Here is a 23,373-nt window from a genome sequence, read left to right on the forward strand (position 1 = left end):
GCACTGCTACCATTTTGCTAACTGACACTCTCATTATCTCTCTCCCTCTGCGATCTTCAATTCAGGTCTTCCGCTGTTAGTTTGGCCCCCACCCCCAGTTTATTCTCTGTGGAATAGCTAGAGCGATCTTTCCCAAACTGCAGTCTTACATAATTTTCTGCTTCACATTCTTGAGGGGGTTCCCGTTGTTCTTAGAGTCCCCCCACCCCCAATCTCATAGTCTGAATTTAGCCACTGAAGTTTCTTTAGTTCCTCTGTGTCCTCTGGGTGTTAATATGTGCTCTTCATACTACCTGGAATAAAGTTCCCCATCCTTTTGCCTCAGGGATTTCTGTTTATCCTCCAGTCTCCCCTCAGGAAGCAGTTCTGAGAATCTTTCCTAAGCCCAGTCCCTTCTGCTAGCCTCCAGAGCGGGTTAGGTATGCAGCCTCTAGCCTCTCCTGACATCTTGAACTGTTTGTCACATTTAACGGTATTTGATGAGCACTGGGTGTTTTATGTAAGTGAGGAATCACTAAATTCTACTCCTGCAACCGATACTATACTATATGTTAACTAACTTGAATTTAAATAAAAAAAAATAGTATTTGCTTTCTCTAGTTGATTCCTCAGAAGCTAGGCTTTTGTTTCTTCATCTTCTGTCCTTCTGAAGAATTAGTATATATGTATTTCATTTAGGGACTCATGTTTTGGAGGAAGAAGACTCATCAAGGCAAAGTATCGAGCCTTTCTTGTTTACCATGCTACCCCTAGCACTTAACATACTGCAAGATACACTGCACATGCTAAAATATTTTAAATGAATGCCAGTGATAACTAAATTTGTGTTCAGCCTTCACCTCTCCTGAATTCTAGCTGGTCCCATGATCACTAGGGTATCAGGCACCTCAGATTCATAAACCCAAACCTCTTCCTCTTCTTTCCTCCCTTCCCCACCCCGACCTACATCCTTCTTTTCTTTCATCTGTCACTGACATTTCCAAACTGGAACTGCTGTATCCCTTACTACCTGCATCCGTCAGTTATCAGACTCTGTCACTTCTGCTTTCTAATAGTTCTTGACATTACTCATTCCTCAACTCTTGTTTTTTCCACAACTGCTTTATTTCAAGCCTGTCACTTCCTGCCTTGTCAACTACAGAGCCTTCTACTTTACCTGATCACCGCAGTTTAGAAACTAAGTACATAGCCATTTTGAAAGCATTATAAATAATTTTTAGTCTCACTGATTTGTAAAAATCCAGAAACTAAATATTTTTTCTTCTGATTAATTCTTCTAAATAAACAGTTAATGTGTGTGTGTGTGTGTGTGTGTGTGTGTGTGTGTGTGTGTATGTATTCATCTACTTAGGGACTTTGTTCATTTTCAAGAATCAGAAGAACTATTATTAAATCAACTGTATACAAATAAAATTTTGTAAAATATTCTTAATATGAAAAAGGGAAATCTTTTAATGCATCAGTAATGAAGGTGTCACTTTTTTCGTATAATATTAAATGTCAGCTATGTCCTATAAAAGAGCTTACTGACTTATTGACCAGTCATCCAGAGCAGTCACTGTCTCTAGAGGAAGCTTCCCAAGTGCAGTATAAAGTTCAATTAAGTCCTGAAAGTGGGCCAAGATGGAGTAATAGGGACTAGTTTTACTTTCCCTCTTGAAACAATAAACACACACACACACACACACACAAATGAAATCTATGAAACAGTGGTTTTCAAAAATTGGACATCATGCAGTACGTATAGTGATCCCTGAGAGATAAACATTAAATAAGCTGAGCTGTGTGACTGCTCTGGCTTACTGCCAAGAAAGCGTTTCCAGTCCTTAAACAGGAAAGGGGAAACCCAGGAGGAGCCCCGTGGTCTCCCTGAGTTGAGAAGGTGGAATTAGGAGTTTAGGGAGACCATGGGGCAAGAGTTAGCAGGTTGGAGACCAGCGAAAGGAGAGCTCCAGAGATCTGCAAAGGGTCCGCTTACAGTGTTCAGCTGAGTACTGATTTGATATAAGTATGAGGAAACCACAAGAGGCAAGAGAAGAACCATGGAAAAGAGGATTAGAGGGAACAGCTCTGGCAGGTCACATAGCATCTGTCACTGTGTCTGTTGCTACCAGCCAGAGTGGACAAACCTCTTAATTCACCAGATATCATAAGGTACTCAGAAGGGTAATAAATACCTCACTAGGAGAGAAAAATGAGTCTTAGACTTAAAAAGCTGCTCTGGGCCTGTTTAACAAAGCTTAAAAACAAGCTTGGAAAGCAACCTAAGATATGTATCTTTGGAGTCCCCGAAGAAGAGAATGGCGGAAGAGAGGGCAGAAAAAATACATGAAAAAATTATAGCTGAAGGTTTTCCAAATTTGGTGAAAACTATACAGCACAGATCTAAGAAGGCCAGGAAGGCCCGAGCATCACAAAAGGAGAAGGAGGGGGAGGAGGAGGAGGAGGAGAAGGGAAAAGGAGGGGGAGGAGGAGGAGAAGGGTATACCAGTATACTTCACAGTCAAATGGTAAAGAGAAAATATGAAAGCATCTGGAGGAGAAGCCACCTGTATAAAAGAATAAACATAAGCGTGTTGGCAAATTCCTAGTCCAAAATGATGCAAACCAGAAGGTAGCAAAGCAACATCTTTAAAATCTTAAAGGAGAGGGAAAAACAGTTTTAAAAATAACTTGACATCTCCTGTCAGTATCATCTGCAGTAACATTTGACCCGTGTCCGAAAGAGGAAACTTGAATGGGCAAGGTGTTTGATGATACAGAGATTTTAATCATCTATTTTGGTACGACATTTTACATTTTGAAAGTGTTTATATATGGGAGAAAGGTTGCTTTTGGCACATTTTGGAGGTAGCTAGGATGGGTGATTTTCTCTCTGTTTTATACATGAAGAGGCTGAGATGTATAGGTAATATGACTTTCACAGTTTCATAAGACCCAGAAATAGAATCAGGCTTCCTGACTTCCTCTTCAGGACTCTCTTCTGACCTACTCCCATCTCCTCACTATTAGCTGTGTACTACTCAAAAATATTTCCTAAACTTAGAGGCTGTCAGAATATACCACGTGCCTTGAAGTGATTGTTTTGTATCTTGACGTTTGCAGTACATGAAGAAAAGAAATTTAAAGTCTTATTAAAATATCAAGGTCCAAATAGAAGACAGGAAAAAATGAGAGTACATTAAGGTGTATTAGTCCTTGTGTGAAAAGCTGTTACAGTATTTAAACTTTAAGGAAATGAGCAAAGATAGGAAAATTGCAATGGTTGCAGAGAACCTTTTAATTAATGTTATTTCCCTTTTTTAAAAAGAGGTAAGAAGTTTGATTATTTTAATTACCATTTTAAATATGAGCAGAGATTCTTTTAATAACTTGGTTCAGATTAATGTGGCAGAAATTGGTTGAGAAGAAACTAGATTTTTCATATATGCTGCATCTATAGTACATAAAATAGAAGAATTAAATATTATCTTACATTTCACTGCCTCTGATATAGCAAATTAACCCCTTGCTAACAGCCATGTGGAATGAATATGGTCCATTGTCCTTGTTGTTGCCACTAAAGTTTCTTCAAATTGTTCTTTAGAGAGGTTTCTCAACCTTTGTGTTCAGGAGAAATTTTGAGAGCCAGATCTTTAGGGAAGTCCTTATGGTAGAATTGAGATTTAAACGCTTGAACTTGAAAAGTAGGCAAGGTTGAAGTAGAATAAGGAAGAATGTTTTTGGTTATAACATGTCCTCTCAGAGCACTGAGGACAATTCCTGTTGGAAAGAAATAGGAAATAAAGTAGAGAAGGTAGGCTGGAGCTAGATTACTGAAGGCCTTAAACCACAAGTAGGAGAAACCGCTGAACAGCACTGAAGTTAGAATTTACTCCTGAGGTGAGTGAACCGTCATCCAATTATGCAATGTGACTTTCTCTCACTTCAACTCAGTGCTTTCTGTGTATGTTAGAATGTATTGTGTTTCAGTCTACGTAAGCACAGATGAAATGACAGAGCGAGGACGATTTACCTGAAGAGAGGACGTGTTTTCTTTTTCTTTTCTAGTCTACGCCTCTACATCTGGCCGCAGGCTACAACAGAGTGCGGATAGTACAGCTTCTTCTCCAGCATGGTGCTGATGTTCATGCAAAAGACAAAGGGTAGGTGTATCCATCTGTTCCTTTTTTGTTTTTATTAAACATTTTTTTTCTTCATGTATGTTTATTCCTGAGAAAGATAGAGTGCAAGCGGGAGAGGGGCAGAGAGAGGGAGACACAGAATCCAAAGCGGGCTCCAGGCTCTGAGTTGTCAGCCCAGAGCCGGACGCGGGACTTGAACCCATGAACCGTGAGATCATGCCTGAGCCGAAGTCGGACGCTTAACTGAATGAGCCACCCAAGCGCACCTCAGTTTATTTCCTTTAGTGGTCTCACCCATGGACTGTCATGCTTTGTTTTAGCTTCTGATACACTAAAGCTTTTGCTCACTGAACAAAGTCCTAAATCCATTTCTTTATAGCTTGTGTAGCACTTTAAGAATGTTTGCAACTTCAGTTTGACTTCATTTCCATGTTCTACTCATTAAAGATGCTTTCTCATAGTAATTTCCTAAATTAGTTCAATTTTATTGCAGTTCTGTTATTTGAAGTTAAATTTTGCTTTTCTCAATTATTGATTTTTCAACTCAAATTGCATTTCAGAAAGGGAGATGAAACAAATAGAAAATTCTGATAATCCAGTAACGTAGCTGTCCTGTTCATCTGGTGTGTAAGGATCATCTTTTATTAATAAACCAAAAGCATACGTTTACAATATTCTGATTTGGTTTTTATCCTGATAAAATCTTGGACATCTGAACTGAGAACATTTACAAAGGTTGAGGTGGGAATGGAGGGAAGAGGGACAGTTAAGAAAGCAGCGAAGCCCTTTATTTTATGAATAGGTGTGTTTTGGGGAACTTAGTATCGGTTTCCTATCTCGTCTTCAGAGACATAGGAATTAGGTCTGCTCCTATGTGATGGGCCAGCATTTCTCATTATCCCACCTTCAGATCTAAAAGAGAATTGACCTGGGGCACCTGGGTGGCTCAGTCAGTTAAAGCGTCCGCCGTAGGCTCAGGTCATGATCTCACGGTTCGTGAGTTCGAGCCCCGTATCTGGCTCTGTGCTGGAAACTCAGAGCCCGGAGCCTGTTTCGGATTCTGTGTCTCCCTCTCTTTCTGCCCCTCCCCCACTCACACTCTGTCTCTCCCTCCCTCTCTCTCTCTCTCTCTCAAAAATAAATAAACATTAAAAAAAATTTTAAATAAAAAATAAAAATAAAAGAGAATTGACCTTAGTACCCAGGTAATGTAGATCCGTATTACACTCCGGTCATTGGCAGCATAAAGAAAAGAAGCCCCGGAGGGAGGAGGGTCTCTTTCACTTTGCCCCTCTCCCTGTCAGGAAACATTAGAAATGAAGAAACAACTCAGTACCTGAGACACTTACCAGAGAGGGAATCTATCATTTCAAATCCTCTTCTTGGTACTGTTTCTGTCTCGCCTGACATGTACCCTATGTGAATGGTGTCCCCATAGTACAGGGGCACAAGTGCCTCATGCTCTCGTACATCTCTGTTCCCTTATGCTTGTCTGAAAACAGAGAAGTACACCACAAAAATGGGAGTCCTTGACTCATGCAGAATGAGAGTTGGATATGTAAGTCATAATAGTTTGGATGTTTCATTCTGATGCTGGCAGTTACCTACAGAGTGAAATAAAATGGTAGGAAGGTTTCAACTCACTCTCCATTAACATTTTTCTACAAATACTTGATCTTTAAAGCATGCAGTTGTCAATTAGCTCATGTCCTTCCTTTTACCTCAATGCTTTTCTAATTGGTGTTTTTATCATATTTAAGGATTGTGTACACAAAGCACAAGATAAATACAAAAGGTTAAACATTAGCTATGCTTTGTAGCCTCTTATTAAATATTTTTAAATGCTTTTAATATAATTATATTTGGATTTATTAGTTTTTGTCTTTTAGCACTTAGATAAATGACTATATGTTGTTTGTTTGAAATTTGAGTACATTATTGCCTTTTTTCCATTTAGCGGACTTGTGCCTCTTCATAATGCGTGTTCATATGGACATTATGAGGTCACAGAACTGCTACTTAAGGTAAAAGATGTTTTAAAACATTGGATACTGTTTGCTTTTTTCCCCTAATTTGTCATGAGTTTTCATGTGTTGTGGGAGCCAATAAGAGTTTTAAGAAAATAAAATGTTTTTAAAAAATACTACTGTTGCCTTAAAAATGTTAAAACATTCAACCTATTTTAAATTGTCTTTAAAAGCTGAAATGAAAGAAACTAAAATGCTTATTGGCATTTCAAAGAGTCACAGCTGAAATTTACAATGAGATAAATGTCTTCTGAGTTGTACTAAGATCCAGTGAAATGATCGCTGACCTGAAACTGTTTTTCTCAATCCAGCATGGAGCTTGTGTCAACGCTATGGATCTCTGGCAGTTCACTCCACTCCATGAGGCTGCTTCCAAGAATCGTGTGGAAGTCTGCTCTCTGTTACTTAGCCATGGTGCTGATCCTACACTAGTCAATTGCCATGGCAAAAGTGCTGTAGATATGGCTCCAACTCCTGAGCTCCGGGAGAGATTGACTTGTATGTATTTATATCTCAGACTCAACATTGCTTGCTGTAAATTGAAATATCTCATTTTTGTTTAGTTATGAAGACTGGTGTTTTGTCCAACTTGAATAACAACCTTCTATTCTTACACGTACGCTAGTTTGTAATCCCCCTTTCTGATCCTGCACTTTTCTTCTAAGGCTAATGAGGGTGAGTCAATCCATAGCCATTTATTGCATGCTTACTCTGTGCCAGGTCCTGCAAGCACAACAGTGTACAAACCAGGAAAAAAAATTCTGAGCTCACAGAGCTTATAATTCTGGTGCTATTGAGCACTCACTATTTCCCAGGCCCTGCAAGGTTGCACAGTCATGTTTGTGTTTCTTGTGTGTGTTATAGCCTAAGTGCAATCATTTGCCCCAATTTATTATTTTCTTTAAGTTTTTAAAAATGTTTTGAAAGAAAGCATGAGTGGGAGAGGGGTAAAGAGAGGGAGACACAGAATCTGAGCAGGCTTTAGGCTCTGAACTGTCAGCACAGAGCCCAACGCGGGGCGCAAACCCACCAACTGCGAGATCATGACCTGAGCCAAAGTTGGACGGTCAACTGACGGAGTCACCCAGGTGCCCCAACTTGCCCCAATTTAAATAAGATCTTTTTTAAGATTTGGTGGAAGTAATACTCTCATATATTGATATATATTACCTATATATACATATGCATGTTTTTTATTCTTTTAATTTTATTTTTATTTTTATTTAGAGGGAGAGAGAGACAGAGTGTGAGCAGGGGAAGGGCAGAGAGAGAGAGGGAGACACAGAATCTGAAGCAGGCTCCAGGCTCTGAGCTGTCAGCACAGAGCCCGACACGGGGCTCAAACTCACAAACCGCAAGATCATGACCTGTGCCTAAGTCAGATGCTTAACCGACTGAGCCACCCACACGCCACCATATGCATGTTTTTTAGATAAGCTTTTTGTCTTGGAATAGTTATATATATATATATATATATATATATATATATATATATTTTTTTTTTTTTTAATTTTATTTATTTTGAGAAAGAGAACGTGCATGGGTGTGACAGAGAGAATCCCAAGCAGCCTCCGCAGTGTGAGCCCAGAGCCCATCATGGAGCTCAGTCTTACAAACAAGGAGATCATGACCTGAGACAAAATTAAGAGTCAGGTGCTTAATAGACTGAGCCACCCAGGTGCCCCTGTCTTGGAATAGTTTTAGATTTACAGAAAATTTACAAAATTAGTGCATAGAGTTCTCATATACTCCATATCCATTAACATCTTACATTTGTATGATACATTTGCCATAGTTAATGAACTAGTATTGATAGATTATTAACTAAAGACCATATTCTACTCAGATTTCCTTAGTTTTTACCTAAAGTCCTGCTTCTGTTCCAGGATCTCACTCAGGATATTACACTACATTTAGTTGTCCTATCAAATACTGAGATCTGTTTAATTCTGTATGTGGGCATTGCAGGTTTAAATTCAACTAGGCATCACCTACCTACCATTTAATGCATCCTATGGTTGGTATTCTCTCTCAGGATTCTAAGAATCAGGTAACTGGATTTAAATGCCTGAGAAAATCTTTAAATGATAACTTAAGAAAAAGGCAGAGTCAAAATGATGATGTCATTTAAATTTAAGCAGATTTTAAGCTGGTTTGTATTAAAACAGGAAGACTTGCAATTTTCACTTTGTTTAAGTAGAAATTTAAACTTATTTTGGTCCTGGCACAGATAACATCGACTAGATTACAGTCCAGCACAAACCAGATTATAACTGGGCAGATGTCTTAGCAGTGAATCCTCGTAGAAATGCCTTTTTTCTCTCTCCCACTCATATGACCCTTGCCATATGTTATCTTGCATCATACAGTTCATTCTTCTATGTGCGTGTTCTATCTTCACGGTGAAATTTAAGTTCTCGAAAGACTTTTCATTTCATTCTTGTCTCCTTAGCACCCGCACAGTGCCTCGTTACCCAGTAAAAATGCGTTGATGGTATTTGTGTCTGGATCTCTCTATCTGCCCCCCTCACCCCAGCACAGTTCATTGTGAACACTGCACAGCAAGTTTATTGAATTGAATTGAACTCAAAACTTTTTTTTAATCTTTTGTTGTTGTTGTTTTTTAATTTCCTTCTTTTAGTTTATACCCTGGGCTCAGCTTTATCCTCCATGTCACCTTTGACTTATTTTTCCTTTCAAGCATTTTTCCCATTGTGAGTATTATTATGAGTTTTTATAGTGTCTTTCACTATCTGATTCCAGTGTACACATTATGACTTAACAGAAATTTATATAGTTTTGTAAAAGAAGTTCCCTGATTAGAGTACTTTTCAACCTGCTCAGTATTTCTTTTACTTTATTAAATAAGATTTCACCAAGGAATTATCTGAAGAAAAGGATTTAACAAAGTTGGAACTTCTCTGTGATTTTCATCATCATGCCCGCTGCCTTACTCTAGACATTCACAAATAGAGTTCTTCTTCTTTTTTTTTTTTTTTTTTTTTTTTTTAATGTTTGGGTTTTTTTGAGAGGGGGAGAGGGAGAGTGCAAGCAGGGAAGGGGCATAGAGGGAAGGAGACACGGAATATGAAGCAGGCTTCAGGCTCTGAGTTGTCAGCACGGAGCCCGAAGTGGGGCTCGAACCCACGAACCATAAGATCATGACCTGAGCCAAAGTCAGACACTTAACTGACTAAGCCACCAGGCACTCCTAACAGAGTTCTTCTTAAGAAAAGTATACAAGGGGCACCAGGGTGGCTCAGTCGGTTAAGCTTCTGACTTTGGCTCAGGTCATGATCTCTCAGTTCCTGAGTTGATGCCCCGCTTGGAGTCTCTGCTGTTAGCACAGAGCCTGCTTCAGATTTTCTGTCCCCCTCTGTCTCTGCCCCTCCCCTATACTTTCTCTCTCTCTCTCTCTCTCTCTCTCTCTCTCTCTCTTTTTCTCTCTCAAAAATATTAAAAAAATTTTTAATTATATAATTATATAAGAAACAAACAAGATTTTTATCCTACCCATGGTTATAGCATTTTCATTTCACACTTTTTTTTCTGCTCTTCTCTCTCTTTTTTTACTGTTTCCATGAAGTGAAATGAGCAAGGTAGTTTGGATTCTGCATATATTAAAGCTGAAAATACCTAACGTAGCTTTCATTCTTGTTTCAAAATGATTTTGAAGAGGAACTTAGGGCACCTGGGTGACTTAGTTGGTTAAGTGTCCGACTCTTGATTTTAGCTTAGGTCATGATCCAATGGTTTGTGAGTTCAAGCCCTGCATCAGGCTCTGTACTGGCTGTGTAGAGCCAACTTGGGATTCTTTCTCTCTGCCCGCCACTCTCTCTCTCTCTGAAATAAACTTAAAAAAAAAAAAAAAAAGAAACTTTTATGGCATCTTATAAGTATTAAGTTTTCAAGGTAAGTTTGAGTATAATTTGCAATTTTATTGCCTTCTTTTTGCTACTTAAGTACTTCCTTGAGGTTTTAAAAACAAATCTTTATGTAACCTTTGCATTTGGAGGGATCATTGTATTGTTGATAGATTTTTCCATTCTCTGTTTTTTTTAATCTTGAGTATACTATATTTTAAATTTGAAAGCCAATTTGAGCAGACATCTTTACTTTTTCCTAAAGAGCAAAGATAAGGAATATTTTATTTCTTGTTATTTGAGAAAATATTATGTCTAATTGCATTGTTGCATACATCCTAATTTCGTAATTTCCTTAGTATTCTAGTCCTATTACTTATGTTTTTCGTAAATTTACCCTTATTTTTTTTTTCTGAGTCACCTATCCTGAACTCAAAAGAGTAATTGAAAAAGTAGAATTGCTTATATCATTTTGATAGTCATAGAGCATTTGTCATTAGAGAAACAGCCAGTATGATTTGAATTCCATTTAACTTTCCCCAGACTGATGGCCAAAGCAAAACCATACTTTCTGTTTGAAATCCGTTCTCAACACATCACCTTCCTTTGCAGTCGGCAGGATCCTGCTCCTTACATATGGCAGTTTGTAATTCTTCCACTTGATTTATCCCTAATTTTATCATTAACATGAAAATCTATAATTTTGTGTTTTGAAAACACTGGTTTACTTTTACTTCATTTGACCTTAACTTTGAGTTTCTGAAGTTTCAAAGTCCTATACTTTGAGGAATTTAGCAGTGATAAGGTACCACTAAACAAGAAGTTTCATAAAAATGGTTTCTCCCCTGCACCTGCCATGACTTATTTTGTAAATATTCACCATTCATGCAACAAATTGAATACGTAATATACCATATACAAGCAGTGTGCTAAGTGATAGGACTACCGTAGCAAATAAGATCATGTGATATGTCCTGTGACGTAAGGCTAATGCAAGTGCAGGGGGCTTCATAAGAAGGAATCCTAGGCCAATAATGGAGAACATCAGGTAGGCCTAACCAGAGTATCTAAACTGAGGCCTTGAGCGATGATAGTAGTTCTCTTATTTCTTTTTTAAGTTTTTATTTAAATTCCAGTTAGTTAACATATAGTAAAATCTTAGTTTCAGTAGTAGAATTTTGTGATTCATCACAGTAATAGGAGTTATTAAGGCACATGTGTTTCCGTGTGTGTCTTTCTCTGTCTTTTGAGGGACAGAGGGGATTGAGATGGGGAACTCAGGAGAGGAGAGAGGAAAAGAAAGGAATTTAGTAGCAGGCAGGTGCAAAGGCTATGTGGGCTGGCCGGGGATTGCTATGTAATATATTAGCTTACACATCATTTGCACCTTTTTAGAAGAATTTCCAGCTTTTTGTCATATCAAAATACAAACCAAAACTGTAAAATAGAAAATATGACTCTAAGTTTTTAATTAGAATATTGGATTTTTATTTATGCAGTTAAATTAAGAAATCACTTTTGAAGAAATCTCTTACTTGCCTATATAAATCTCTTATACAAATAATAAAATACTATTTGTCCTTCAAAAAATTATCAGACTCTTGGCACTTCCCCTATAATTCAGTTCTTCCCTTTTCAGTGCTACAACTATTAATATTTTGGCAAATATTTCTCTAAGTGCCCTTTTTGTACCATTTCTTATATTTGGTTGTGGTGGCAATGGCAGTAGTAACAATACAAAAAACTGGGTCAACCTGTCATACCTCTTTTGCTACTTGATTTTTCATTTAATTATGTATATTTTCATGATAGTGTGTGCAGACCTCCTTTTTTATTAAGAGCTATAAAGTATTCCAGTGTATATATGTTTAGAACCGGCTTCCATTTGGTAGATGTTTTTGGTTGCTTGTTTTAAAACTTAGCAGGGGTAAATGTGTTTGTATGTGTGCATCTCTGTGGACTCTGAGTATAAAATCGTGTTATTTCAGAGCATACATTTTTCAAAATTCTTCATTAACTGCACATCCTCTGCACCTTTATCATCCTAGCATCATGTTACTGCTATTGATAAAATAGAGTAATATGTAAAATTAGTATTTTTCTTATTTGTAATCATGCTAATGATTTTTACAGATCTTAAATCTTTTATGTCAACCTTTATTTCATTGACAGATGAATTTAAAGGTCATTCTCTACTGCAAGCAGCCAGAGAAGCAGACCTAGCCAAAGTTAAAAAAACACTTGCTTTGGAAATCATTAATTTCAAACAACCACAGTCCCATGAAACTGCCCTGGTAAGATTTCATTGTTAATCCATTCCTTAGGTCTGTAATAGAAGCACAACGTACGATTTTCATTTCAGAACCCTTAAGTAACTTTCGTATCAGAAATGCCAGAAATTTCCATTTTAATGTTGGTTGCATTGATTTTTAATTTGGTTCAGGAGATGATTGCTTTCATGCATGAGAGAATAGATGTTTGCTCACCCTTGATTTGGGAATTATTTTTACCTTTGTCCTTACCCAACTGTATTCTAACAAGTCTACTTTTGTGGCCAATTGTTTCATAAAATACAAGATGTGATTTTCTCTATAGAATCTTTTTCTTATGGTTGCTAAGTAAAGACTGTTTGTCTTCTGTGGAATATTAAAAGTATTTTTAGAGATACTTGCATTATCCTTTGGAGCAGTTATCCAAAGAATTATTCTTAATTTTCCAAAGAATTACTACATTCATTATAGAAAAATACGAAGATTATGAATTTTTTGTTCCAGACCGTACACATTGTTTTGCAAACAGTTCATGTTTTTTCTTCTAACGTACTTTCAGAAAGATTGGCTGATTTTTCTTATCATTGGTCACATTAAATTTCAGGTATAGGGCCGGTAAAATTATTCCTGAGTTCAGAATTGAAGCATGTGTGATGCCTATATCACAGACCTCTAAATACGCTTCAGTTAAAATTCCCGCATATATCCGGCGCAAAAAAGTCAACCTGTAGTCAATACCTGCCGAAAACGACACTAAAAGAGTCATCAAACTGAAATGGGCCAGCTGTATGTACACTTAAGTACGTGCCTCTCAAACTGGTGTTCAGATATACTGACGTTATACAGCGTTATGCCGGGAGACACCCAAAGCAACAGAATAATCCTGACCTGCTTTTTGGGAGTGTTCATTTTATTCATTAGTAAGTAGGTTTTAACTCTTAAAATTTTATTTTTTTTTTAATGTTTCTTTTGAGAGAGAGAGAAAGTCGAGGACAGGGCGAGAGAATCCCAAAGCGGGCTCGCCACTGTCAGCACAGAGCCCAACACGGGGCTTGATCTCACAAACCATGAGATCGGGACCCGAGCCAAAATCAAGAGTCAGACACTTAACACACTGAGCCACCCAGGTGCCCCTACTCATAAAATTTGAATATAAAACATTAATATAAAACAAAGTTGAATACAAAAATCATATAAATACAGGATAAAACATTAAACTTCTGAGAATACTTCTTCCACTAAGCTCCTTCAAGTCTATTACCTCTTGCCTATCCCTGGGCGTATAGGCTTATATAGTGCCAGGAGTGGCTCTGGGGAAGATTTTGAGAACTATTTATTTATGTAGCTGACAATCCAATGAAGGATTGAACAACTGAGGTATAGATGTTTGTACCTTTGGAGAGGCAGTATTCTGTTACCTTCAAACAAGCATCGGCCAAAGGAAGAGAAACAGTCTTTCTTAATGCTTAACTAAGATAATTTTATCTTGTTTTAAAGACCCGTGTCTTGCACTTCCAAGGTGTTTAGGGAGAATTTGATCATCTCCATAACATAAAATATGTAAACGTTTTTTGACATAACAGTGTTCTAAAGAGTCAGCAGATGCTACTTAATTCAGAATTCTCCTTTTAAATAGAAGTTTATTAACTTAGTTTTGTTTACTTTACAGCACTGTGCTGTGGCCTCCCTGCATCCCAAACGAAAACAAGTGACAGAACTATTACTTAGAAAAGGAGCAAATGTTAATGAAAAAAATAAAGAGTAAGTGCAATCGCAGAAGGAGGTGTTCGGCTCTTAAAGGGGAAATGCAACAAAAGTTAGGACATTACATTTTCCTTCTCTCCTCTCCGCAGTTTCATGACTCCCTTGCATGTTGCAGCAGAAAGAGCTCACAATGATGTCATGGAAGTTCTACATAAGCATGGAGCAAAGGTAAGACACACATCAGAAATAAAATCCCAAATTTGGAGTTGAGTAGCTAGCTGCTTTTAAGACTATTACTATTCTCTCTGATTTTCCGGGAGAAATTAATTTGGTAAAGGACTCTTACCGTGTATTTGAAGTCATCTGTTCTCTTGTCAAGCTAATTTAAGTCCTGTTACTAATAAAAATAATGAGCTGTGTCTTATTTCCTTTAATGTCATTCTTCCATAAAGCAATAAAATGTAGCTCTGATCTTATCATTTGAAACACATTTAACTTTGCGTTGTTTTACATTAATACTGGAATTGATATATTTTGATAGTCAACATCATTGATGGTTTATCAGAGAATAATTTATGTAAATGATAGTCAAAATATTGCTACTTACTCTAAAGAATATTTTTATTCCTTCAAACTGGTAATGATAATAATTTTCTCAAGTGACTGAAAAAATAAGATATTTGGGGGTAACCATTTCTGTTGACGTTGTCTGAAACTATGAATTGCTTGAGGGAGGAAGGAAGCAAACTGGTTGTTTTTCAGAGGTAACTTGAATATACATACTTTTAAATCCTCAAAAGTACATATATTTTTAAAGCAGAAGTCTCCAAAGTAGACACTTTATGGAGTATACAAGATGAGCCATTGAGAATAGGAAAAATATTAGAATTTTAATTTTTTTTAATCGTAATTTCTTATTTATGAATAAAGAAGTTAAGATCTACTAATATTTAATACAAAGATTGATGCTGGCTCCCTCTATGTGTCTGTGTGTCAGCCTGTCTGAGTCGGTTCAAGGTGGTTCCTCTGAGGAGAATGGGAGGCTCAGTAGGGAGGGGTTGTCACTGACAGACTTACTCATCTGTTCACTTCCAGCGTGTTGTGACATATCTACATGTCCACACAAGTAGATTCATGGATACTATCCTAAACGGTAGATCCTTCATAAATAACATTGTTGGTAATCCGAGGGAATGATAATTTGATGGCATAAAGAGGTTGTCTGGCTATTTCATGAATTAGTATTTTCAAGAATATTGATCTTAGTTCTCGTGCTTTTTTTTTTTTAATGAAAATAAGAGGGTTCAAAATTTGTTGTCATCTATGATGACAAATGACTACTTGCATGTAGATATTTTTTACTTGGATGTAGATGCTTTGTTTAAGAAAGAAACATATTCAGGCCCTTAAAGGCAAATATTACATATTTTAGAGTAAATGGGAAAGTGACTGTATTTTTAAAGAAACTTCAAAAAATGAAGGGGACGTTTTGAGAATAGATTTTTGGAAAATGTCCACTGTTTTGTGATTTTGTTGCCAAAAAATGATGTAAATGTATCACCCAACTGTTATATCTACATGTAATTTAAAAACTGGAAAACAATTTTCCAACCTGTTTTAAAGTCTTTCTTAATTTGCGTCTAGGTGGTTTTTGAACCTATTAGAAAACATCAAGAAGGATGAAATTTTACTAGCAGAGTTTCAATTAAAACCTTAGCATGATTAAGTAAATTACATTAAAAATAAGCATCATGGGGGCACTTGGGTGGCTCAGTCGGTTAAGTATCCAATTCTTGGTTTTTGGCTTAGGTCAAGATGTCACAGTTCATGAGTTCAAGGCCCACATCAGGCTTCATACCAACAATGCAGAGCCTGCTTCAGATTCTCTTTCTCCCTCTCTCTCTCTCTCTCTCTCTCTCTCTCTCTCTCTCTCTGAGCCCCTCCCTTGCTCACTCTCTCTGCCTCTCAAAATACATAAACTTCCAAAAATGTTTAAAAAATAAGCATTGTGATTTAGTAGGCATTGCTAACAGTGAGCGCACTTTTTCCAGTGGCTCTAACTTGTTTCTCTCCCGTCTTTTGAGCTAATATGGTCCATGGGACCAGCTATTGAAAATGAACTTAGAATCAGATCCTCAAATCTACATTGCAATTTTCATAAGATTTTTTAAGGTTTTTTAGTTGAGCCTGAAGGTATTTTGTACATTAGTATAAAATGTTTTCATTTTTAATTGTGTCATCTCTTTCCCATTCTTTGTAATTTCTTTTTATATAGGTTTTATATGTTTCTCTCATATATTAGTATAGCACTGTTTCTTAAGGTTACAGATGAACACATATGTATATTGAGAGGTTTCTCAAAACATTTTTTTATTCATAAGGTTCCCAGTCCAAAAATTTAGATATCCTTGCTTTAAAAGGACAATTGGTATTTTTATCTAAAAAAGTCAGGATGACCTAGAATGAGAGGGAACAGCACTCTACCAATTTATTACCTATTCTGAGGGTACAACTCCTGCATTGTTATATAAATAATGTCTTGTTGTTCCATCAAGCAGAAAATACTAAGCTAAGTGGACTCTCTGCCATACTTAAGAGCATTTTTGTTTACCACTGACCCATTTTTAAAAACAGTTTATGGCATTTATAACGTTCTTGAAAACCCGTGAACAATGCCCTTCCTTTTTGAAAAATATCTATTTGTTTTCTCCCATGAGTCATTTTATTTCATGGCGTTTCAGTGAAAAACAGCACGCGTTTCTAAGCTCTCCCAGTCAGCACTGCTCTAGCTCTGTGGTTCTCAACCTTACTCTGCTCCTCGTCTTCACGGGATATCCTCATCGATAACGTCTCAATTCATCAGTGGGGTATGCGCAGTTTTAAACACTGTCGGTGATGCAGAAGGACTTTTAGACCAGTTTACCCTCCCTAGTCCTTCCACTATAGTTCATCCAAATCCAGAACTCCTGCTATTAGGCCCTTTAAATGGAAAATAAATCCTACTGAATCAGGGTTCTGAACCAATAAATAGTAGTTGCCATCCTCCGCACTCAGTTATTCCCTGGTTCCAACTCAGGCTGATGTCCCTCAGGGTTGGCTTATTTGGTGACTAATGTGTTGATAAAAACTCACTTAGCTACTTTTGGGCCCCATTGTTTGCTTGCTTAGTGTTCTTTCTGGAGAACTCACAGTTTCAATTTGATTTTTAGACAACTAATGCTTTCCATTTGATTCTAAAAACACCTTCTGATCAAGCAGCACCACCCTTGGATTAGGATTCAACCCTTACACTGTTTCCACCATCCTGCCTCCTTCCCTCCTCATGTCAAGTTCCCAGGCTAAGGCTAATAAGTCAGAAAAGGCAGAGAATTGGATAGGGAGATCTAATACCATGAACTAATCTGTCTTACTTTGACAGATAGAACTTAGTAATCTTTACATAAGCCAAAACATTCTTTTGCTCAAAGCTTGATGATAAAGCTCAGGTTCACTATGCATGTTAAACTAAACATACTGGGAATATAACAGACAAGCATACTTTTTACTGTACAGTCTTCCACTTTCTAGTCCTGTGAACTTGGAATTAATTTTCTGGAACCATAATTCACCCATAAGTGATTATGTGTGTATTGATACCTGTGTGTGTATGTGTGTAAAAATTAAATGAGCTTATGTATATATAAGTATGTAGTATAATACCTGACATACAAACAATACTTTAATTACTTGTAAATATGAGCACTGTATTTTTCCATATTTGTCTTTTCAGACATATTACATATTTCCCTTAGTGACCTAAATTTTTATGTAAGATTTATATATCGGTTCCTTTATAATTTGTTTTGATCCATTAATGCAAGAAATACTGAGATGTAAAATGATTAAGGCCATATGCTAGATACTGTGGAAAGTACCAATTTGAAGTTTATGTGGTTACCAAACTTGAAGCTAATCCTAAATACAATTTAATGGCATGAGTAATGAAGGAAGAGAAAGATGAAAGTAACTTATGAAGAAATAGTTATATACATGGAAATGAATCGGGCCTTAGAACAGACTTAGAAAAGGGTAGTACAATTCAGGGAAGTGAGGAAGCTAGAGAGAAATACTGGTTTCCTATGCCTTGGTAATTTTGTACTTAGAGTTGATATGAGATAAGGAGGGACATTTAGTGTCACTAGCAGTTGGAAATAATTGCACTAGAGTGTGAAAGACAGTCTAGGTGGGGTTAGAAAGATCTTTTGGAAAGCCATGAACATAGTGATCATGCATTCCAAGGTAGAGAAAGTATAGAGAGATGCGTTGAGAATTTAGGAAAGGACCTTTGCAAATTACCATGTTTGAAGGGCAGCAATGGGAAGAGAAAACTGAAAGATCCATCACAGGGTCTACTGAGTACAGTAGGAGTATGAAGAAGTAACAGGTGCTACAAAGAGAAATCAAGGTAGGCAATGCCATTTAACTTGACAACTTTTATATAAAGGCTTTGGCAGCTTTTGAAGGAGGTGTTCCAAAGATACAGGGGCAGAGAATTATATTCAGAGTCTTGGCAATAAGCGGCATACTCAAAGTGGGTAATTTGAGGAAAGTTTAATAAAAGAATTATATACAAAGGTGGGCATGGTTTAGGGATATGAGCGAGGGATGGCAGCAGATGGGGAGACATTATCGTCCCTGGGCCCAAAGGGGCAAAGAAGCAGAAGAAGGTAGCTATTTGGAGAAGGTCTCCTGACACCACCTGCAGCCTTTGATAAGGGGTATATCTGACCCCTACCCCTCACACCCCTGCTCCCCACCAGTCTCTTGCCATTCCCTCCCATTGTCCAAGTGTAACAACTTAAAGACCAAAAGAACCCATTGATAGGATCCATATTAAGTAAGTTTCCCAGGACATCAAGCAGGACATCGAGCAGGGTGGAGGATAGGTAGGAATCTGGAGGGGCAAGCAGGCAGTAGTCAGAAAAAGGATAGGAAACAGATGGCTTATAAAGAAAGGAGAGTTATCAGAAAATGGGGGTATTAGCCAACTCATTTGAAAAATCACCTTTTATAGTGGAGTAAATTTCTATTTCTAAAAAAAGTCAAGTATCTCTACCAATCCCCTGTTTTGCGAGATTGCTATAAAGCCTAAATGGGAGAGACATGAAGATTTTATCCTTCATGTGGCGGTTTTTTCTTTATTGTTGTTAGCCTACCCTGACATTCTATTGCTACTGCTGTGTCTGCTATCATTATTTAGTAGAACTTAAGTCCCAACTGCATATGGTATTATTAATACCTAAAAATGAAAGGTTTAATTCAAAAGTGCTTTTTTTTCATATAGAAAAGCACTTGCTATTCTGTCATTGCTTGAGCATCTGTTAAATGTGTGGAACACGGAGAAATTTGATTGTTCATTTGTCTTAATTTGACAGATTTATTTATATTGTATGTAAGAAGAAATTGTGTCAATAGTAATTGGCATTAAGTGGGCTTATTTCTCACATTGAGAAGTGATGAAGAGTCTTTGCTCACTTTGGGGAAATGTGTTATCTCATTATAAGGATCTGATTAATGCTCTTCAAGAGGTGGGTTGATAAGCAGTTTCTGTTAGCCCAAAGATGTTAAAATGCTTTCAAAGCTATAGATGTAAAATATCTCTAATCGTTCAGTTATCTGCCGTTTGAGCATATCAGCACAAAGAGCAAAAGGCCCAGTGTCTCAGAAACATTTTAGTTACCAGTAACAGATCAATTGAATCTAGAGTAAGCACAAATGGAAATCTGTTTTATACTTATATAAATGTATGCCTATTACTTTTCTGAGATTACCCATATTGTTATCCCATAGAAATAATCTACAGGAATTGTAGCTGAGATTTACAAAAGACTAGAACAAGGAATGTGGAAACTATTGAGTACCTCGACTGCATTCTCTATCTGTGTGTGTGTGTGTGTGTGTGTGTGTGTGTGTGTGTGTGTGTGTCTGTCTCTCTCTCTGGTCGCTTGGGTTTCTTTTCTGTGTTTGTCTTAGTTCATCTGCTTCATTCTTTTAATAGACTACATTTTTCTGTTTTACTTCCCTATGGCTTAAATATGGACTTGGTAGCCCCTGTTTTATGAGTCTTTGTCTTAAAAATATAACACCTGCAGCTACAGTCTCTCCTGAGTCTCAGGGAGGAGAAAGGGAGAATCTGAATGAGATCGCAGTTTGTTCCACACGGCCATCGGATTGGCTCCCACTCGTCCAATCAGCTCTGCTCAGGGGGTCGTTTCTCACACAGGGCATGTGAGAACGTGAGTGCCCTTTTAATAAAGCAAAGCAAACACATACCATTATAATATATCTCTTTTGTTTCTTTTAAAATTCCACATGAATTTCGAAGGTTTGCAAATAATAATACACTCGAGTTCAGCTAGTAAATGTTAAAGGATTAAAAACCCTTTAAAGTAAAATATTGATTGCTGTATCAGAATTTGAGTTAAGAATTAAATTATGGTCATTTTGTCTATTTCATTCCTCACAGGAGAGGCTTTAATTATGTCCATCCTCCTTATAACAGTGCTCTGTAAATATCTGTAAAACTTTAAAATCAAATTAAATTATACTCTTACTACAGAGAAAGTAAGTTAATTATTTTCAATATTTTACAATTCTGTCAACACTGGCATTTAACTTCTTTTTTCCTTCAAATTTCTAGGGAAAGAAGAATATGTATTTTTTGGTTAGAGAATATCTTAAGAGTCTGATGTTCATGTAGTATACACACTAGTATGATGAAAACAGTATTCTTTATCATCAGAATTTACTAATTTATTGTTCTTGTGAACCATTTACTTACCAACCATTTTTGAACATCCAACTTGTACCAGGCATTGCACTTGTTACTGTGGGGTATATATGAAGTTTGGATTTGGTCAAGAGTTCTCTGAAGGGACTTAAAATCTAGTAATAGTCTTATCTACTATAGTCAGCGCCAATATCTATCATACACATTGGAAAGTGATATATAAGAGAAGTATGGGTAGATTGCTATTCAGAGAACGGTTACTCCATTGGTGGTAACAGGCTGGGGGAGAGATTGGAGAAATTTCATGAAGAAAGTAGGATTTCAGCTAGGAATGTCTAGGGGTTAGATATATAGAAATTGGCAAAATACGAATAATATTTCAAGTAATGACTCAAGCAGGAAAGCAGTTAGTCAGGAGTTATAATTAGTGAGCCCAGGGGTACTGAAAAGGAGAATAATGAAAATCTTGAAAGGAGAATAATGAAAATATACGTTGGAGCAGGGTCTTGGTAGTTTCGATGGGAGAGTTTTGATTTTGTTCTCATAATACTGGGAGAGCCATTGGGAAGTTTTGAACAGGTAGGTGGCCTGCACAGAATCCTGCTTCAGGAAGGTAGATACTTCCTAGAAGGCTACTTTCTCCTATAAGGCCAATTACAGAAATGTAGACTATGTTATAATATGCCTGCCACCTGTTCCCTAGGTTATAGTCTGTCTACCAGGACATAGACCTATTTCAAATCCCTATCTTTTGCTCCTCTCTTGCAGATGTGTTAATGCCTTTGTTTTAACTCTTCACTTTCTCTTTCAGAGTGTCCTGATTGGGGAGAAAGTACATTGTCATTCTAGCTCAAGGAATACAGAGACTATTTTCAGTGCTCAGGTTACTTGAAACCCAGTTTAGATTGAGATATACCCACGTTCAGCAGCTAAAGTAGAATTATAATGTGAGTTAACAATAAATGCTTAATTACAGCAACATCACAGAACAGTTCGTGATTAATTACCAAATAAGTGATGTGGACAATAATAGCTTTAAGTTTAGGCGAGAGATTAACTCAATCTTGAGGTTAGCACTTTGAGACTAGGTTATTCACACGGATTCGAATATTGAGAGGTTCCCCTCAGCTATTTCCTTATAGTTGGTTTGGGGTTTCCCGGATTGTTTTGGCATATTTGAATCATACTTTTTTTTTTTAATGATTTTTTTTAAGTTTTATTTTTATTTATTTTGAGAGAGACAGAGATAGTGTGAGCAGGGGAGGAGCAGAGAGAGAGAGAGTATCCCAAGCAGGCTCCACTGTCAGCACAGAGCCCAACATGGGTGTTGAACTCACAAAATCGTGAGATCATGACCTGAGCCAAAACCGAGAGTCAGACACTTAACCAACTGAGCCACCCAGGCGACCCTGAATCATAGTCTTATGTCCTACAGGACATATATTTCAGGCCAGATGCCATTGTGATTTTGTATCATGTATCTAATTACCCTCTATAGGAAAATCATTAATTACTACTCAGAAATAGAAAATAAATGCATACCTCAGGTTTCTCTCTCTAGATACAAGGGAAAAAGGGGGAATATATTTTGTCTCTAAAACTGTCAGATATGTTTTTTTCTCAAGCCAAGTCCTAACCACACATTACCACACATTATTATATGTAGCATTTTTCTTATTTGAGTCAGTTTCTGTACTTCAGTGAAAATAATCTCCTTGGTGCTGAATGGTAAGCATCTTTGATGGCATCTTATATCATATCCTCATGGTGGAGATTGTGATGGAAATAGGACTGGCTCTAAAGAAGACTTGGTCACAAAAACTGATGCAACACTCCCTGAATTCTTCCAGAAATATGTATGTTGGTGGTTTCAAATTATATATATATATATATATATATATATATATATATATATATATATATATATACATACATACACACATATATATACACACACACGTATACATATACAGGTTGTATCTCTTTAAAATATGAATAATAAGTTAATGGTGGTATATATACAAAGTCTGTCAAATATATCATTTAGGTTAAAAACATAAAACTTACAGAGAGCAATATATATACGTATATGCATATATATATATATACATATATATATTTTTTTTAATTTGAAAGTTCTTAGAAGAATCCTATGAGTGGCAATCTCATTTATTTAGTTATCTCAGCTTGAATGACCATTTAAGTACTTAATTATATGTATAATACAAGACTGTATTTTGGGTTTTTTTTTTTTAGGAGTTTGATTCTTACATATAAAGAATATTTTAAATGTTGTTAAGCCTGTTTTTTGACTGAGTGAAGAATTGTCAATGTGTGAGTCAAAATTGTCAAAGCCAAGAGGACACACACACACACAAACGCATGACTTTCAGGTCATGGGCTATATTCTGTACGTTGGTGGGCCCTTTTAGTCAGTGCTTTCATTTATAGATTTTGTGGATAACATGCCCAAGTCATTTAATCTCCTATATTTCTTCATCAGTAGAGTGAATTACTATCATTTGCCATTTGTGTAACTTACAGAATGGTAGCAGAGTCATAAATCCAAACTTAAGGGAACCTTTAAACAATTAACGCTCCCTGTAACTCTCTGGG

General features: G+C 36.8%; 1 protein-coding gene across 2 annotated transcripts in view; it reads left to right on the plus strand.

Annotated features, from left to right (window-relative positions):
• Positions 1-23,373, plus strand: part of TNKS (tankyrase) — a 214,348-nt gene that overhangs the window by 131,097 nt on the left and 59,878 nt on the right. For both annotated transcript variants that reach the window (XM_011281425.4, XM_023252430.2), the window contains exons 6-11: positions 4,051-4,145; positions 6,082-6,148; positions 6,463-6,649; positions 12,187-12,308; positions 13,954-14,045; positions 14,138-14,216. In XM_011281425.4, coding sequence (XP_011279727.2) covers positions 4,051-4,145; positions 6,082-6,148; positions 6,463-6,649; positions 12,187-12,308; positions 13,954-14,045; positions 14,138-14,216 — 642 coding nt within the window. The remainder of the gene's footprint in view (positions 1-4,050; positions 4,146-6,081; positions 6,149-6,462; positions 6,650-12,186; positions 12,309-13,953; positions 14,046-14,137; positions 14,217-23,373) is intronic.

This window comes from Felis catus, chromosome B1 (genome assembly GCF_018350175.1).
Source record: "Felis catus isolate Fca126 chromosome B1, F.catus_Fca126_mat1.0, whole genome shotgun sequence".
Classification (NCBI taxonomy): Eukaryota; Metazoa; Chordata; class Mammalia; order Carnivora; family Felidae; genus Felis; species Felis catus.